Genomic DNA, 19,233 nt, shown 5'->3' on the forward strand with positions numbered 1-19,233 from the left:
CCTCTTAAAACCCCAAATTATATCTTCTGGATACCTTTAAATAATTTCATATTACTTGTTTTTATATAAATAATTAAAATATTGACAAGGTAGTGTATTATATATACAATCATAAATCAAAAAACCCCCAAAATAAATATTAATTCCTAATAACAAACCACTAAACGAGATTGTGAAGAGCCTACGTAAAATTAAATGTGCAACAAAATCAAATTAGTTGCAATTATTTCCACTATCAAATACAATTTTAATTTTTAGTGTACCTCAACCATTTTATTAAAAATTTTCCTCTGACTATAAACTCAACCAATGACTCTTTAATCAGATGAATAAAACAAATACAAAAAAAAAAGATTTTTTTTTTATTATTATCATTACTTCTTGAGAGTACTACTCATCTGTTTATATATATATATATATAAATTTTTGAGTAGAATAATTTTGAATGGAACAATTTTGATACTCACTTCTATTTTAAATTTTGAGTGGATTATTAATTGTTTAAATAATTGAAAAACATACATATATAATTCAGTTGCGCCAAAATAAATAAATAAAATTTATATAATTAATCCAAAAATTTCTCTTTTTAATTAATTAATTAATTAATTTTTTTTTTTTAAAAAAAAAGTAGATGATTAATTCCCATTTCCTTGGCTTAAAGTTGAAGCCGCCACCCTTTTCACCACCAACCATGAAACTAATATATCTCACATTCCTCTCTTCCCTTCAAACAACCTCCTCTTCAAACCCTAATTTGATCACCAAATCCCTCGCAAGATCCAACCTTTTTCACCAAATTCATCGCCATTGCTCATCCTCTACCCGATTCTTCTCTTCTCCTTCCTCTCCCGACAACGCCATGGATGGAGCTTCGCCCCCAATCCATGTCGTCTCCACCGTCGCCTCGCCGTTCGACGAGAACCCGGCGTCTGCCATTGATGCGGGATCCTCGCTCCGCAAGCCGCTCAGCTTGTGGCCCGGGATGTACCATTCGCCGGTGACCAATGCGCTCTGGGAGGCCCGATCCAGCATCTTCGAACGGTTGCTTGATGAATCGCGCAATGGGCCTCCGCAGTCCCAGTTGCTTACCAAGACTCCGTCGCAGAGCAGGACCAGCATCGTCTATGGTTTTTCTAGTGATTATATTCTCAGAGAACAGTACCGGGATCCGTGGAACGAGGTGAGGATTGGGAAGTTGCTTGAGGATCTGGATGCCCTTGCTGGAACCATTTCTGTGAAGGTAATCCTTGCTTGCATTTTAATTATTTGGTGCTGTTTGAATTGCTTTTCTTTTGTTTGTTAATGCCTTAATTCCAGATATGGTATTCTTGGCGTTTTGTTCTTATTTTATGTATAAATTTGTGTGTGTTTGTTTATGTGATTTTAGATATGATTGTTTGGTATGATGAGAATTAACTATGATTTGTGAACACTCACTCTGATTTTTTATATGCATGTTTGTTAGGATGAAAAAAATGTCTCCTGAAATGTCAAGTAACAATCCATAGTTGAGTATTATTCATAAGTAACAACAGTGGAAAGATTCAGATTTTGACTACAAACCATTTGATTCTTTAGAACTTAATTTTTTGCTTTATTTCAATTGAGCATGCTGTTTGGAGGAGTTAAAAAAATGTTTACTTATTTACTTTGCAAACAAATGCTGTTGATCATGTGTGAAAGTGCTATCTGTAGTTCACTCTTGAGAGTATTATTCTTAAGTAACAACTGCATGGAGATTGAATATTGACCACAAATCAATTGATTCTTTTGAATTTCTTGATTAATTTGTTTCATTTGATCATCCGGTCAGTTCTGGAGATTTTACTTCTTTACTTCACAAACTTGTGTGGTTGATATATGGATACATGTTTGTATGTTTATTCACCCGCTTGTGATGGTTTTGACTTCGGAGTTTTTGTTTATTTTTTTGTAGTAGGCACTTTGCCTTAGTAACTTCTTGTGTTCATAAATTGTGTCTGTTATTCAGCACTGCTCTGATGATGATAGCACAACAAGGCCTCTATTGCTAGTCACTGCTTCTGTAGATAAGATGGTTCTTAAGAGGCCGATTCAGGTGGACACAGACGTTAAGATATCTGGCGCTGTTACATGGGTGGGGCGTTCATCCATTGAGATACGGATGGAAGTGACTCAGCCACAAGGTGATTAGGATCGACACTTTCAAATTCCTTTCCTTTTCTCTTAATATTGATTGCTAACCTCAATTAAGAGTTAGTCAACTCTTATTTTTGTACGTAAAATTCTATTTCATTGGCTTACTGGCACTTGCGATCCTTCTCTGGCAGAGGATGGACTAGTAGATCCTGTTGTCTTGACCGCAAATTTCACATTTGTGGCCCGTGACTCAAAAACTGCAAAATCTGCTCCTGTTAACCGCCTTTTGCCAGAGACTGAGCAAGAAAAGTTGCTTTATCAGGAAGGGGAAGCACGAGACAAATTGAGGAAAGAAAGGAGGGAAGAACAGAAAAAAGCATTTGAAAGAGGATGGCATAGTCTTCATGGGGAGGTCGACAGGTTGAAAAGTTTGCTAGCTGAAGGCCGAGTGTTCTGTGATTTACCTGCTTTAGCAGATAGAGATAGCATTCTGATGAGAGATACAAGCCTAGAAAATTCTCTTATTTGCCAACCACAACAAAGGAACCTGCACGGAAGAATTTTTGGAGGTTTTCTTATGCACTTAGCATTTGAATTAGCCTTTTCAACTGCATATGCTTTTGTCGGACAGAAGCCTTGCTTTCTTGAAGTTGATCATGTCGATTTCTTAAAACCAGTGAGTACTCATCTTTCTCTCGTAGCTATCAAATTTTACACATTCTTACTGTTGTCATATACTGCTTGTTCACATTTTTGTTCTTCTAATTTTTTTTTGAACTTATATAATAGGATTTATTGACATATAAACCAGTGAGCATAATGTACACTGACTGCTGAGTGCGCTGATTGATATCTAGTTCAAAGAAGGCAATTTTTTCCCCAGACATGAAGATGCGTGCTTAACGTTGTTTGCTTTCTTATGTTCAGGTTGATGTTGGAGATTTCCTCCGCCTTAAATCATGTGTTTTGTACACACAATTAGAGGACCCTGCACAACCTCTGATCAATATTGAAGTGGTAGCTCATGTTACTCGACCTGAGCTCCGAACGAGTGAGGTGAGATTATGTCTAAAGCCTTGCAGTTGTACTTACATTCGATTATTTAGTTGTTTATTTGCATACATTTAATTTAGTCTTTCCAATTGCGAGCATCAAGTATATTTGATATATATTTTTTTCTTTTTGTGCTTGTGCTCTATGTTATTTGTGCAGGTGTCCAACACATTCTACTTCACATTTACTGTTAATTCCGATGCTCTAAAGAATGGACTTCGGATTCGCAATGTGGTTCCTGCCACGGAAGAGGAGGCACGTCGGGTACTGGAGCGCATGGAAGCGGAGAAAATTTTTGCGTAGATCATAAGCTTGTAGTTGTATACGATCAAAAGAAGCACATTACAAGTAAAGTGATTTTATCTAGAGGTGAATTGTCGCAAAAAGTTTAATACAATACAATGTTCCAACAAATAACTTGATTATCAGCTATTGTACAAGAATAAGAAACTGTTGCATCAAAAGCAGATTAAAAATAAAAAATAAAAAAGTATATTTAGCTTCATGTATTTGATAGGAGTTGCTTCAAAGCCTATTATTTATGCATGTTTGAAGTTGTTTTATTGCAAAGCAATTCTGGTTATTTTCTCAGCTTTAGGTGTTGTTTGAAGTTATGTTTTACAGGCCATAGTTTTCAATGTAATTCATTAAAACATTTTATTTGTTGCAGTTAGTTATTACATCTATATAACTATTAGATAGATAACCAGTAACATAAAAACATTTTTCTTTTAAGCATTTTAGGAGTTAAATTCAGACTTAAACTTGTTTGTGATGCATTGCAACTGTTTCTTGGATTAGGAAATTAATGCTTTTTATTTTCATAATTTTGTATTAAAAATGAAACTGTACTCACTCTTTTTCTTGCACAGTTTTATAAATTGGTTAAACAATAATAAAATTATAAACATAAGGGATAAAACAATAATCACAATTGTTATAAAATTAATTATTGAACAAGAATTTCAAAATAAATAAAATAGAGGCCTATTTTTCATGTTTTTTCTCACCTTCATTTAAACATTCTATAAACAAGTCGGCATAATGAAATTCTAAGAACCTTTTACAATAATTTCTGCAACAAATACGAAAAGTACTCCCGCATTTGCAAAACTGTAGGATCAAACCTCAAGACGACGACGATGAACTCTCATCGTCGGAACTTTCAGGCCTCAATGCATGAAGCCGGGGAAACAAAGGCGGAAGAGTCGGATTCACAGGCACCGGGAACTGTCGAACCGAGCTAACAAAATGCTGCTCATTGATCTTTCCGACTTCTTTGCATACCTGATCAAGAATAGTTAAAAAGTCTCTTACCACCGTGAATATCCGAAAAGGGTGTGCTTCTTCTTTTGCTGAATTCCCATGAAAATATTCAGTAATTTCCTTCACAAGAGATAATGCAACACTTTCTTGAGCTTGAATCTTTATAATATCATCCTCAGCTTTCTTCAAGAACTCACTCATTGCTTCATTGAACTGTTTACCTTTGTCTATCAGATCGAGAGACTCGTTCAATCGTAGTACCTCACTGATTTTTCCTATTCCTCCAGCAAGCTTAGAAACATAACTGCTAAGAACATCAGAATCCATTGCGGCTGCCTTCTTCACATTGCTGAGCTCTCCTCCGAGCAGAGAAACGACTTGGAGGCCGACCTTTTTGTGCTCGAGGTCATCACGCAGAGTGTTTGCTTGTGTCTTTTGTGTTGATGAACCAGAGGAAAGGCGGGAACCTTCTGCTCTGATGATTTCTTGAACAACAAAATGTAGGAGAGTGGTCTTGCCATCAGTTCCTTTGACATCGACTAGTTTGAGGAGAGTGTCGAGTTTGAAGGCATGCGCATCACCTCTGTTAGTTCCAACATTCATTCGGTTCCCGGTCTTGAGAACAGCCTCTAGGAGTTTGAAGAATAGCCTGCTGCTCCTAAGCTCCTCACAGGCTGCCTGTAAATTGTACAATGGGTCATGGTCTCAAAGGTGACACTATATATGTATGTCTCAATCTTGATTTTTCTTTCAATAGTATGAACCCAATGATGAAGAAAATAATTTTGTAAGATGATTACAAATACTGTCAAAACTCTTGAAGATTCACCATAGTTTTTGCCCAATTATAAGACTCATAATCAAAGAGTGAGAACACATTATCTAAACAAAGAAACTTGATCCATGACATCCATTATTTGGATTAGCTTACAACATAATCCGATGCATGAATCCACTTTTTCATTCAAAGAAAATAGAATTCTGAAAGGACAGAATGTTTTGTTCAACTAATGCTGAAGGGGCGGGTATGTCTAAGTGGAACAAGCAGCAACTGAAACTATAACATATCACAATAAAGGTGAAATAGTGGGATTTCAGTTTGTGAGCATTATCATGAAAATGAACTTACCTCAATTGTTTCAAAGGAGTTTCTGAGGAAATTGACCTCTGAATCAAAATTTGTAATATAAAGCATCGCATCCACCCTTTTAAATGCAAATGGGATGTCAATGACGGCCTTAAGAAATTTTTCTGCAGGGCCCAGCTTCAATGGAGAGTCATCTTTGTGCTCTTTCAATTTAAGCTCTTCCTCTTTACTAGGAGCCATCTTTAGAAGAGTCTCCAAAAGTTCAGCACCCAGGCAGTCTGTGTTACCTGTTCAAACCAAGAACAACAATCTTGAGATTAAAATCAAGAGAAAATTAGAACATGAGCATATGAAAAGTTCAAGAATAATGGCGGTAAAAAATTAGTTCTAGTCACAGCTAAAATAAATTTGAGATATTAGCTAGCAGCCTGGCTACATATGAAGACTAGTATACAAATAAAATGGAACCTGTTGGTCACCAACCACTGATGGACACTGCAAAAGGCCATCTCAACCAAGTCGTCAGCTTGTTTAATAAGTATTTTGTTTAAAATATGTATCACTCACTATGAAACTTAACTTGGTCAAGTGTCTCATATAGATAAATCCTGGAAATTCTCGTCTGTCCTCGACCCATTTAATTGTCAAGAATGTACATTGTTTCTGATCATGTTCTAATCAGCGAATGGCCTGTCAGATGTGTACTTCTTTTGAGCTTTTCTACGCCGGGAATTAATACTTTTGACCACCTCAGACACAACTTAGTGCTAACATGTTACTGGGCATACCTCTTTCGCTTTGAAAAGTAAAGCAAATTCAGAATAAAAAGTTAGCACATTCTACAGGAAAAGGTTTATTTTTTTTTAAAATCTAAATAAGCTACAGAATTTTTGCTCCTTTTCAACTTACTATTCACTTTGTTGAAAGAACATATAAACCACTTCATTATCAGATAATGCAATTTTTTTTTTTCTTTTTCCTCCTAAATCTTTTTAAATCACAATTTGCAGAATGGTTTCTTCCTATCTCATACTTGTCCAGCTACAAAACTCCGCCTCCAAAATTACAATTTGCAGGTATAAAGTCAATAGAGAAAACAAGACATGCATCCCAATACTGAGAGTGCAGCCCTAACATTCAGTGGCAACCATTACTTGAACATGGATACTGAGAATGCAGTGGCAACCATTACTTGAATAACAACTAGAATCAAAACTCTCACCTTCCAAAAGAGCTTCACAGACTTCCTCCTTCGTCACATTCAGTGCCCTCAGCGAAATGGCAATGTTCTGCGACTTCTTCGGGTCAAGGACCACCCTGTTCTCCTGTTTAGGCGAGGGAAGGACCTGCCTTTTGCTTGTTTCCTTCATTGCAGTTGTAGTTGTTTCTGCGGCATTGCAAACAAACAATGTCTCAATCATCTCCTCATTTAACCTGCAAATCAATTATAAAAAATTAAAAAAAAAAAAAATCATTGACATGAATGAAGTTCAGCAGAAAGCAAGCAAAACAGAATGAGCTCCAGAGTCATTACTGGAAGGAGCTGGACTTCAGCTGATCCCACACCATTGCTCGGTCAGAGCTTGCCCTGACTTTGTCCCAGTGCAAAGGCTTCAACTTTGGCTTCACATTCTCCTCACTCTTCTCCACATCCTCCTTCTCCTCCGGAGGCACTGCCACCTTTGCTGAATTCTTCAATCCATTTGCCTTCGGCGTTAAGAGAAACTCCGGATTGCTCCGAACCTTATTCTCCCAATACCCAGCAGGAGGCGGCGGCGGCGGCGGTGGTGGTGGTGGTGGTGGCGGTGGAGGTGTAGGTGCCCGCCGCTCTGGCGGGCCACCAACAGCAAATGAGTCGGGTGTGAAACCGCCACTCCTCGCCGGTGATCTCACAGCCTGCAGGGATGAATCTGAACTCCTTGAATTCCGATCTGAACTGATGTCCAGTGGGGACGATGGCGGTGAATGCGAGGGTAGCTTTCGCTTTGGTGGTGAAGGAGTCAGCGGCCGCATCGCCGGCGGTGGCGGAGGAGGAGGAGGAGGAGGAGGCTGCGGGGGCGGCGGAGCACATACCTCGGGATCCGCCGATCTGGCGGTGGATTTGGATGGCGCCGGCGAGGAGAGATTCGGAGACGAGGGTGCGTACGACGGCGAGCTCGAACTCAAGCTCGAGCTCCGAGACCCAAGCTTCGCCATCGCCAAAGCTTCAAACACCCTTCTCGAGCTCGACCCAAGCGCAGTGCTCTGCCTCTCCGCAGATGAGATCCTCGGAGAATAGAACTCCTCGTCGGACAAACACCCATCACCACCTGCAACATTGCGACGAGCCTGACGGGACAGCGGCGGAAGAGGCCGGAGCTCCGGCGAGCCACCACCGAGCTTCCGATACGGAGAGCTCCCGGCCGGCGACGCCGCATCCACATTCCGGCACCGCGAGCTCACCAGCGTTCCCAAGTATAAATAGTCTGAAGCCGTGGTAGAAGCGACGACAGTGGGAGGTTTCTGACCGTCGGATGAGGCCGTGAAAAAACGCTGGCCGTCAGATCGGAGGGCATTTTTGGAATAACGACGACGGTGGAATAAGAAAGCGAGAGTTAGAGAGAGAAGAGAAAGAAGGAAGAGAGGGATGAGAATAGCAGGGACAATTTTGGAAGAATGGGAATGAGGAGGGGCAGAATGGGAAGAAGGAAAGATGAGAGAGGAGATGTTAGCAGAGAATGTAGGGGTAGATTGGGAAGAAGGAGGAGAAGGAGGGGAGGGGTAGGATGGGAAGAAAGGTTGAGAATTAGTAGAGAAGGGGTATTTTGGGATGGAAGGAGTTGGAGGTTGGAGTGGTGGAGGAGAGGGGTAGGATGGGAAGAAGGGCTGGTGGAGAGTTCTACGGTTGTGAATAGGAGTAGAGATGGTATAGAAAGGAAGAAAGAGGAGAGAGAAGAGTATTGAGAATAGTAGGGGCATTGAGGGAATGAGAAAAGAATAGAGAGAGAAGAGTTTGGGAGGTGAGGCAAGCTAAGAAGAAAGCTAACAAGAAGATTATTAGTGTTTGAGGTTGGAGTGAGGTGATGAATGGTCTATTATTATTATTATTATTATTATTATTATTAAGATATAAATTTAATAAAAATAGAAAAAAGGGAATTAACAATAGATGCACATGTGGATGATGAGAAGGAGCAAGAGTTTTTTTATTATTATTTTTCTCATTTTTAAAATTATAATTTAAATTAATTGAATAATATATATAAGATTGTATATGACTTATTCTATATATATATATATATATATATGACAATACACCATCCAATTATTAGCAGTTGAATCACGATCCAACAACCAACATCGATAAACAATAATACTATTTTAAACAGTAAGTACTGTGCATATTACTGTGATAACTACTGTTCATCATGATCAATTCTCTGTCAACGTCCATAAAGTATGAATCTATGGACATTGATTTTGACTGTTGGATCTTAATCCAACGGTTTTTATATTATAAATAAACAGTAATTACTATGTTCAACTGCTGCCGAATTAAAAGTGGGATGAACAATGTTCAGATTACTATATTTATATAATGCACAATAAAAAGTGATTTGCACAGTACTAAACAAATCCCAATCGTTGAACCATATTCTTACCAAGGTTGTCAGACCCGGACCGGCCAGGCCGGTTCAACCCGAAAAACCGGGAACCGACCATGTGGCCGACCCGGGTATACCCCATTGAACCGGGTATTAAAAAATCCGGAGTTAACCCGGTGACCCGGGCGGTTCAACCGGGAACCGGTTGACCCGGCCGGATCAATCTGGTCACAATGTTTAATTTTTTTTTTTACAAAATTTAATAATTTATTATTATTTTCTTATTAGACAATAAATAGAATTACAATATATATATATATATATATCATAAACATACCAACAAAAATTAGCATTTAAAAATAAAATCTATTAATGTGTTATGTAAATACTTTCTAAAAATTTAATTTATTAAGAAAATAAAACAATAAATGAGTGTAATTTTATTATAAAAATATAAAATTAAAGTATTCTAATTAAATAAAAAATTTAAAAAAATTTAAAACAAAATAAAAACTCAATTGAGATATAAGAATTAGTGAATTAAATTTCTTATCTATTTTAACAAATCAATCAATAAACAAATAAATAAATAAATAACACCGAGAGAAGTTCAATAATTATATATTAATATATTAAATTTGTAAATATTTAAAAAATGTAAAAATAAATGACATAATTAGAAAACTCTCCTGTATATAAGGTCATTTATCAATTTAAATATCAAATTTGAGTATGTTTTTATATTATAATTATGTGTTTAATATTATATTTGCTAATTATTAATTATTATAATATTTTTTTATATTTAATTATTGACCTCGGTTCAACCCCGGTTCGACCCGATCGAACCCATTGACCCTTGACCCCTGGGCTTAGCCAGGTCATTGCCCGGGCCGGGTCTGACAACCTTGATTCTTACTAATACCTATAATAAATAAAAATAAAAACAACTCAACTGTTACTATTTGAATGTGCACAGTAAAAAATTGGGATGTACAGTAGTTTTATCCGAATTGTTTAGCCTATTTCTACAAACACTTGAATTAAAAAAATAAAAATCAAAACCCAATTGTTACTATGTGTGAACATCTACGGATGTCCACAGAAAACCATATATATATATATATATATATAATTGGTAATGTGATTTGGAGCATGAAGAATAAGAAATTTTTAATTTTAATTTAAAACAATTAAAAGGATATTTACTTATTTCATGTAAAGAAGAATTGAAATTAAATGTTTTCAGTAAAATAATTCAAATATCATTTTTAAAAATTCTTTGTTTTTCATTCCTTAAATTTGTTTTTTAATTATTTTCTTTAACAACTTGTAGATTAATATTTTTTTCACCCTGGTATTTTCTGTAATCATCGGCTCTAGACATACTAAGAGCCCATAAAAAAGTTGATGAAGTGGACTTCATCAAGTATATGTTTTGCATACCGATAAAAATTTATTTTCACATTTAAATTATGAAGATATGGTTAATATTTCATAAATAATTTTATTTTTGATGAAATATAAACGAATCATGTCAAAGATATACACAAATATAAAATTAATCTTTCAACACACTTGTGTCCTCATCCTGCTGAATTGAGGTTCAAACCCATCTCTTTGACAGGATTTGATACCAATAAATTAAAAGGTTATTGGTTGAATAAATTATTTTTTTAAAAAAATAAATATAATGAGATATTTTTAGAAAATTATAATTTTTTTAATTATATCATAACGATAGTCTTAACTTTTTTGAACACATGCATAAAACCAAATCATGTGGTTATGGGAAAGATCTACAAAAAGTTTCTATTAAAAAAACATAAAAGCAACTTGTTGAAATAAAGGAGGATTTGGAACGTTCAAGAGATGCACATAAACTATAAAAAATTAAGTAAATGCACCGACAACTAAACTATGATTAAGTAATCACTAATCCCAATTACATTTGTTTATTAGTTATATGCTTTGATTTATTAAATTTGAGTGCTTTCTTCCAACCATGCACACACATGCTTGTTTGGTTTGCCATAGTGTGTTGTCCTTTCTTTTTGGAGGTTCTCATGAACCATTATTTATTTATTTTCTATCATTGCATTAATGTAAAACAAGGGTGGTTGTGTAGGAGTATTTTATATTGCATGTTCATGCACTTAATTTTAGTTAGTCGGAATAATCCTTATTCAAATTTTATTATTGTCCTATAAAATTATGGGATGTTACAACAAAAATTCTGTTAAATGTACTGAAGCAAAGACATTTATGGGCCAAGAATTCAATTCATTTTTAAATACTGTTTACAAATTATTAAAAATATGAAATTATGAGTTCAAAATCCCTGCACTAAATGTGTTATTATATTCTATCTTATGGTTCATTTTAATTCACAAGTGTATCACTATATATATATATATATATAATGACCCTATATTTTTGGAACTTCAGCAAAAAAATATTGTTTGGGATGTTTTCCTTTTCTCTCACTAAATTTAATTTTATTTATCTTTTTTATTTTTCTCATAAGTTTGTACATGTAACTTAACACACTAAAATTTATTTATTTTTTTTTAAAAATATATGTTTTAAATTTAGTTTAATCTGATTTAAAAGTTCTTGTGGCACAAATCGATAATAAAATTATTATAAATTTCTTATTTGTAATTTTTACTTAAGCGATTTTTTTTTTCTCTGCTGGTGGTTTTTCTAAAATTTTAACTTTTCACATAAATCTTTATATTATTCTTTGATTTTTCTTGCTGTTTATATATATATATATATATTATTTTTACCTTTTTGTTTTCCTATAATAAATTCCAAAGTCCACATATACTATCTAAAGGCAAGCTCACTTCACCTTGTCTCTATTTTCATATATAGAAAAACAAGAACATGGTACACTTATAATTGGAAAATAAAATATCTTATAATAATAAACATGCATAGCAATTAGCAAGTCTATTTTGAGCATATACATATAAATATATATACACATGCAAGTAATAAGGGGTTGTAGGGTCCACCGGAGTTGGCAAGCCAGAGCTTATAAATTTGGATGTTAGTTAACCGACCGTTGTCTCATCTCATGCATGAGTCTTGACCCATATGGAGTGCAAGTGGCTCATTTTGCACCATCTCCAAAGGCCCACCATTAAACATGGCTCAATGGCTCAAGCCTCATGCCCACTGCTTTCATTTCCACCCATCATTCTCTTGCTTTCCTTGAGAGAAGAAGAAGCACAATTCATCATTGAGTATAAATATATGGTAAGACAAAGTAGTTCATCAAGGCTCCCTTTGAGTTTTGGTCCTTAAATAACTTAGATTACTCCCTTTTTATTTTTTTATAATAAAGATGACAAGTGTGGCTCCACAATAAGATTATCGAAAGACAAATAAGTACATTTGGTACACTAATTATATGGCTTATCAATTCTTTAAAAAATTATTAATTCGGTCAGACGTCACATTAAGTGATTAAAGTTTTATTATATGTGTGCTCAGAAAATTTTTAAAAATTAAACCGCACTAATAAATCCCTTTTGTTATACAATTCTGGAGAGGAGGGAAGCAGACATCTTCTCATGATAGACCATAAAGATTCAATAAATAGTACATAAACAGTACTACTATAATATTTTTACATTATTTATATAGTATTGTAAGCAATATTGTCGAGTCAGAGATTCAATTTTAAACCTGCTTATTCACCATATAAGTAACGATCCACTACATCAGGCAGTGATCGGTAAATTACCTAAAGTCTAATATCAATTGATATGCATTATTACATATACTTTTTTATGTTAGTAAAAAAGAAGGGGTAATAGCATGTAATTTCCGAAAGATGAGGGGTTGCAAAGCAATTTTACCATTCTATAGCTCTAGCTTCTATGTTTAAAAATAGTGTGTTGCAGGCCCATTCAGGATGGGCCGAGCCTGTAAATTTACAATCCAGTCCATTAAATTCATTTAGCCCATCCACGTCGGTCTTTGAGATTCGCGACTCTCTCTCTCTTGATTAGATATAAAGGTTTGATTCGCCCTTTGCGAGCTCGGAGGAATTCGCAGGAGGAGGAGAAGCAGAGAGGAAGGAGAACGATGGCCATGGCCGCCGCTGGAACCCCTCTTCTCTCTCTCTTCTTCTTCCTAATCTCTGCTTCTCTTCTCCTTCCTGGCCTTCAGGGTTCCGCGGATCGAGGTGTTTTGGGGCTGAGCCAGCGAGAGTTTGATTACCTTGCTTTGGCTCTTCAATGGCCCGGAACCTACTGCCAAAGCACTCACTACTGCTGCCCCTCCAATGGATGCTGCCGGTACTCTCTCTTCTCTCCCTTTGCTTTTCTTGATTGTGTTGATTGAGTTTGGTTTTGTTGCTGGATTTGATGTTTTTCGAAGTGATTTTGGGTTCTTTGGAGTGTTATTGGTTGGATCGTTTTTGATGTTGTTGATCTTTTGATTATCTTTGGATGAGATTGGTGAATTTCGCGCTTCTTTTGTGGATTGTTTTTTTAATGATGAATTTGATTTTTTTTTTCCATGAAATTTCTTGTTAAAGTTGTTTAGTGTTTGGTTTGATGTCGTTTGATTTGCTTTGTGTTTTTTTGTTTTTGGGTTCAATTTTGGTAGATTGGTGGTGGATTGATAAACCTTTCGAATTTGTTATGCAGTTTCTTTGAATATTTTATATAATTTTTTTACTTTTGAGTGCACACTGAGACTCTAGGGTTTGTTTGGTGAGGATCTAGACTTCTAGTTTTTTTTTATTGTTTTTGTCAACCTTTTCTCTCTTTATGTAGCTTAAAATTTATGATTTGAGAGTTCTTTAGTTGTGGTTTGCTTCAAGTTGATAATTTCTTGTGTTTCTTGATGTCCTCCTTAGGTTCCCTTCTCTCTCTCTCTCTCTCTCTTTTTTTTTTAACATTTTTTGATAGATAGATTATTTTTTAATTGTATCCTTAGTTGGGCATTTTAAGTATTATTGTTTTGGATGTATTGGATGATTATTAGGATTTATTGCATTGGTTTAGTAACTTTCATAGTAATCAATTCCATTCTTCATGATTTTTTTCAAGTTAATGTTTTGTAGAATTTCCTAATGTAGTTTTTCTCCCTTATTGCAGGCCATACGCACTAACTCAATTTACAATTCGTAAGTGCAAAATCGCAATGATATATAAGCACTTCTCTTATTCCAAAAAAAACATGGGATGTAAAAGACTATTAAGCAGGGAGATTTTTGACCAGATAAGGACAGAAGTATGTTTCAGTTAAATTGCCTAATTTATCAATGCATGTGTTGCATGACAGATGGATTATGGCCGGATTACGATGATGGAACTTGGCCAGCATGCTGCAGTAGTTCTGAATTTGATGTGAAGAAGGTTTTGATCATCTTGGATGTTTTCTGTGAAACCTTTTAGTTTCTTTTTCAAGTAGTGTAGTAATTTGAGGTTTGGATACTCGCGGACTTTATTTGTATCAGATCTCATCATTAATTCCAACTCTGGAGAAATATTGGCCATCCTTAAGTTGTAGTTCCGCATCACTTTGCCATGGAGGGAAGGGATTATTTTGGGGTCATGAGGTAAGAATAGTTTCAAGATCTTCTTGTCATCCAACCATTGAGTTTTCTTTTATTAATGACAAATATCTTATATTTTCATTGCTGTTGTGGTGCATGTGCTGGATATCGAACCTGTGCAGTATGGTAATGCCACTTTAACTCTCTCAAATAGATAAGTTTTTGAACTTTTTATATCTTGCAGCCTTTTTCTTTTATTATGAATGTAATTCTGCATAGGATGAGCAAAGTGTGAAAGTTTTGTATATTAAAGCTTTTATTATTAATTGTATGATAAAGCAGATATATTGGAGATGTACCATCATGATCAATCAAGTATGGGAGAAGCATATATTGATCTAGGATGAATTGCTTGTTGACATCTTTTACATATTTCTCTTAAAAGCATCTTTCTGCAAATTTAAATTTGAAGTGACGTAGATAATAAAATGTTAGAGCTTATGAAGATGTACTAGCGGAGTCTTTCTTCTGCTTGTTGGTCAATTCCATTGCTAGGAAAATGTTAATTTGAAATAGGTCAGAATAGATTAATGGGAATATCCTTTGATATATACTACCTTGATAGATTATAACTGGTTTTCTCCTTGACTATTTAATAGTCTGCAGTGATCAGTGACTGTTCTTTCTGTTCTTTGCATTGCCACCTTATTAGTCTGACTATTTTGGCTGCAGAAAAGCATGGGACATGCTCTTATCCAGTAATACAGGATGAGTACAGCTACTTCTCCAAAGCCCTTGATCTGTACTTCAAATATAATATTACGGTTAGTATAATCAGTGCTTCAGAGATTTCACATTTGATCTTATGCGCTGGATTGAAACTTCTAGATCATTGATTCTTATTTGCACTAATTTTTATGTTTATAACTCACGTATATATTTGTTTATTGGTGAAAGTATTGCACAATTTTCTTCGTATATGAAAATGTTTGTTTTGCTTATAGGATATTCTAAGCAGAGCAGGATTTCTGGCTACAAATTCTGAGACGTACTTTGTCAAAGATATCGTTGCAGCCCTTGAGAAGGCTATTGGGACATCACCTCAATTAGTTTGCAAGCGTGGTTCTTTGCAGGAACTACGCATTTGTTTCTATAAGGATTTTACGGTTAGTTTCATAGTATATTTTCTTTTCAAACATAATCCTGTTTCATTAAATGTGACAACCTACATATAAGCCACCCCTTTTATATGGTAAAATATGAATTTTCTAAAAATACTTAACATTTCTTTTCCGTGTGTGATTATTGGTACTACAACTCGAGGAATACTTTACATTCTTCTTCTTCTTCTTGTAATTTAATGCATCATGATTTTCTTGTCATTGGCCCAATGCATTTTCTGTAGCATGATAAGTTTAATATCCAAATTGGTTGCCTTTATTTATGTATTTATTTGTTAGTTCATTTTGAATTTTCAAGTATAGGAAGCATGGAGTAGGATTATTATTTTGTTACACTTTGAGAGTGGTGTAGTTGAAACTTTTCAGGACGAAATGCATTTTCAAGATTTTAGTTAACTTATATATAAGGGGTATGGCAGGAGGGGGGGAAATCTGTAGAGAACTTCAGTGGTTATGCTATTTCCTTCACCACAACTTAGCACATTCAACACTAGCAATAGCCAAATGGGGTGCACTTATCCTGACATATTTCCAAGGTTATCTTTTGTTTATATAGCTAGATGCCAACTAAAAATCATTTGCAGCATGAGCTATTATTATGAACAAGACTGCCTACTTAAATACATACTATGAAGGAAATCAGTCATTAGATCTTTGTGCATAAATGGGTCTGCCTTTCTGCACTGCTTAAGTTCAAATCCTAGAAATTTTCATCCAAGAATATATCATTAACAACATAGCTAATGATCTTTTTAGTTGTATACCAATTATGTTAGATAGTACAAATGAATTGACAAGTTTCTTTCTAAGATTATATGCACTTCTCTACCTTGTTTTATTATTATAAATTTTTTTCTCATGTATTTTACTATATAATTTTTCTTTCAGCCTCGTGACTGTGGAATACTATCCAGTGTACTACATAGCTCATCTCTTGCTAGGAGCTCATGCCCAAAAGCAGATTAGCCTGCCAACTTATTCACCTCTCAGTGAGTTCTCTTATTTTTAATACAATTTTTATGATCACCATTCTATATATATATTTGCTTGTATACACCAAGAAAATTGGGTAATTATTAAAATCATATTTCCTTTTATGTTCATCAAATCATTTTTTTTTTTTTTATTTTTTGTGTTTATATTCTTTTTTGTTGTTGGAGAATCGAGATTCGAGATATCAGGTTAAATATAGCTTTCCATACAATTTTTAAGTTGATATTTAATCATTATAGATAAGCAATATGATATTTACAAGAATATATTACCAATTTCTCAATATGCATCTTTACCATTATATCTTTATTTTTTTCCTCCAGTGCTTGAAAATAACAATGCAACCAGGACATGGTTAGTTGATGGAGGGCTCTTTTCTGAAGCTTTATAGCATACAAGACTATCCATATTATTCTTCTGTATGATTGGAGGCTTTTCTGCAAATCATATAGTCATTTGTGCAATATCGTCTACCAGCATATATATATATATATATATAGGATTTAAATCATCTGTGCACGTACGTAGATGACTGTTCGCTTGGGATATTTATTTACAACGGTTGAATGATAATATAATGGTTATTGTTCATATGCAGCTTTACTGTACATGATTATTGTGTATTATTGTATTATACTGTTTATCAATAGATCATAATCGTTGAATAAAAATCCAACAGATTTACTAGATGATGGGCTTATTATTGTGTCATTAAATAAAAATCATATTTAAACACATATAAGATGGACTTAAATTGATGCAGTGGTTTGGCCATCCTTTCAAAACCCTCTCTTTATATAAATATACATGCATATATTTTTTGTGCTTCTTTTTGAGAAATGTATATTTCTTTGATACTAGTAAATATATGAAAAAAAAAAACCTTGTTTTTTATATTGCATATTTACTTCGTAGTTCATATAACTTAGGTACAAAGGTTTCTTTGATACTAGTGAATAGTGATATATAAAATATATTTTGGTTTATTAAGCTTAGTTTAGCTTTAAATTTTATCTTATATTGAAAACTGTTAACTAGGGCTAATTATATTGGCATTGCATGAGATATAAATTAATATCAAAAGAAAGGAATAATCAACCTCCCATCTAAATCACCATGCTTTTTCTGTTTTTTCCGCGGCTCAATAAAAAGTTCCATGGATTAAAAGGGAAATGTAGAGAAGATAAATAGTGAAAGTTGTTATAGTGCCATTGTCTATTTTTTTCCATAAATATTTATTTTACAAAGAAACAATTAATAATATATTGCTTGTTATGAAAGCACTTTTACGAAAACATAAATTAAACTCTTATTTTCATAAGTGCATGGGAAGATATAAGATTTAAATAACATTACCATTTACTTGGATTTAGCTTCCTTTACTCTGTTTTCTCTTCCTAATAATAAGTTATGATTCCACTAAAATTTAAATACAATAAGATATTTGATTAAAAAAAATTTAAAAATTATACAATAAGTTTCTATATTTTGTTTTGTTTTAAAATATAAACTGAAACAAAATCATATCAAAACTAAGGGTATCTATCTGATCTCCAAAATAAACTATAGTAAACATTGAGAAATCCTTCCAAATCTATTTAAATATGTTAACTTAAATCTATTTAAATAAATAAAATACATGAAACTTAAATAAATAAAATAGATTTTAAATAAAATATTAAAAAAATTATAAAAATATAAAAATTTTGGAAAAAGGGTAATCTCACCACTACCTTTACATGTTTACATGATGATTGTAACCTATAACTTACATCAAACCAAAATACTTGAAAAGTAAATACAACATTTTCATTTAACAGATAACCAAACAAAGTTAAAATACAGTAAATTGACTTACATGTAATTTGACTTACACTGTAATTTGAAATACGAGCAACCAAACAACCCCTAAATTTTACCAATAGTCTTGCTTTTATGTGTGTGTGTGTGTGTGATTTCATTAGTATAAGCATGCAAGACATGCAAGACAAGATCAAGGTGCTGTATTTGAATGGTAGTCTCTGACATGAAAGGCTAATATGAAATAGCAAGGGGCACATATCATTTTAACCATGCAAAATAATGATTACTGTCTTAGAAGCTTCAATGCATTGATCTTCATTGATGTAAAAATAAATTGAAAGGCTTTTTGGGAAAAAAAATAAAAAAGGATATACTTATTGTTTTGTTAAAATTTTCATGGCCCTTTGAATCCTGCAGAAGCAAGCCAAAGATCTGGAAGCAGAATGGGACTCAATTGTAATTGAAGAAGAGGAGACTGTCAAAGATCTATAATGATTTCCTGCAGCAGTATAGAAGTCTAAAGGAAGATGTCCCTGACATTACCTGGGGTGTTATAACTAATTTCGAAAGGGTGATAAGCACAGCTGATGGTAAGGGATTATAAACGGGCCGATTTAGATTTTG

At 34.2% G+C, this 19,233-nt stretch overlaps 3 protein-coding genes across 3 annotated transcripts; 2 read left to right on the forward strand and 1 right to left on the reverse strand.

Moving 5' to 3' along the window:
- The first annotated feature begins 676 nt into the window (after window positions 1–676).
- On the forward strand, window positions 677–3,683 carry LOC120259526 (acyl-coenzyme A thioesterase 9, mitochondrial-like). Its single transcript, XM_039267143.1, has 5 exons — window positions 677–1,243; window positions 1,994–2,168; window positions 2,313–2,797; window positions 3,049–3,177; window positions 3,334–3,683. Exons 1-5 carry the CDS (start codon window positions 695–697, stop codon window positions 3,475–3,477), a joined length of 1,482 nt encoding a protein of 493 aa, XP_039123077.1. The 5' UTR covers window positions 677–694; the 3' UTR covers window positions 3,478–3,683.
- Window positions 3,684–4,151: 468 nt separating this feature from the next.
- Window positions 4,152–8,565, reverse strand: LOC120259300 (formin-like protein 1). The gene is made up of 4 exons (XM_039266880.1): window positions 7,062–8,565; window positions 6,750–6,961; window positions 5,570–5,814; window positions 4,152–5,118 (listed from the first exon to the last, which is right to left on the reverse strand). Exons 1-4 carry the CDS (start codon window positions 8,483–8,485, stop codon window positions 4,303–4,305), a joined length of 2,697 nt encoding a protein of 898 aa, XP_039122814.1. The 5' UTR covers window positions 8,486–8,565; the 3' UTR covers window positions 4,152–4,302.
- A 4,608-nt stretch (window positions 8,566–13,173) lies between these two features.
- On the forward strand, window positions 13,174–17,403 carry LOC120259538 (ribonuclease 2). Its single transcript, XM_039267160.1, has 9 exons — window positions 13,174–13,424; window positions 14,232–14,260; window positions 14,419–14,492; window positions 14,594–14,695; window positions 14,815–14,818; window positions 15,365–15,456; window positions 15,637–15,798; window positions 16,702–16,802; window positions 17,130–17,403. The coding sequence occupies exons 1-8, from the start codon at window positions 13,213–13,215 to the stop codon at window positions 16,777–16,779; spliced, it is 753 nt and encodes a 250-aa protein (XP_039123094.1). The 5' UTR covers window positions 13,174–13,212; the 3' UTR covers window positions 16,780–16,802; window positions 17,130–17,403.
- Window positions 17,404–19,233: the final 1,830 nt, after the last annotated feature.

The sequence above is a fragment of the Dioscorea cayenensis genome, chromosome 4 (genome assembly GCF_009730915.1).
Source record: "Dioscorea cayenensis subsp. rotundata cultivar TDr96_F1 chromosome 4, TDr96_F1_v2_PseudoChromosome.rev07_lg8_w22 25.fasta, whole genome shotgun sequence".
In the NCBI taxonomy this organism is placed as follows: Eukaryota; Viridiplantae; Streptophyta; class Magnoliopsida; order Dioscoreales; family Dioscoreaceae; genus Dioscorea; species Dioscorea cayenensis.

Bases quoted from the DNA above. Each gene is read 5' to 3' on its own strand.
- LOC120259526 (XM_039267143.1), top strand. From the start codon at position 695: ATGAAACTAATATATCTCACATTCCTCTCTTCCCTTCAAACAACCTCC. The intron at 1,244-1,993 runs GTAATCCTTGCT...TCTGTTATTCAG, and splicing joins CTGGAACCATTTCTGTGAAG to CACTGCTCTGATGATGATAG. The intron at 2,169-2,312 runs GTGATTAGGATC...CTTCTCTGGCAG, and splicing joins GGAAGTGACTCAGCCACAAG to AGGATGGACTAGTAGATCCT.
- LOC120259538 (XM_039267160.1), top strand. From the start codon at position 13,213: ATGGCCATGGCCGCCGCTGGAACCCCTCTTCTCTCTCTCTTCTTCTTC. The intron at 13,425-14,231 runs GTACTCTCTCTT...CCCTTATTGCAG, and splicing joins CCCTCCAATGGATGCTGCCG to GCCATACGCACTAACTCAAT. The intron at 15,799-16,701 runs GTTAGTTTCATA...TTTTTCTTTCAG, and splicing joins GTTTCTATAAGGATTTTACG to CCTCGTGACTGTGGAATACT.
- LOC120259300 (XM_039266880.1), bottom strand. From the start codon at position 8,485: ATGCCCCTACTATTCTCAATACTCTTCTCTCTCCTCTTTCTTCCTTTC. The intron at 6,962-7,061 runs GTAATGACTCTG...ATTGATTTGCAG, and splicing joins CTGAAGTCCAGCTCCTTCCA to GTTAAATGAGGAGATGATTG. The intron at 5,119-5,569 runs GTAAGTTCATTT...TACAATTTACAG, and splicing joins ACTCCTTTGAAACAATTGAG to GCAGCCTGTGAGGAGCTTAG.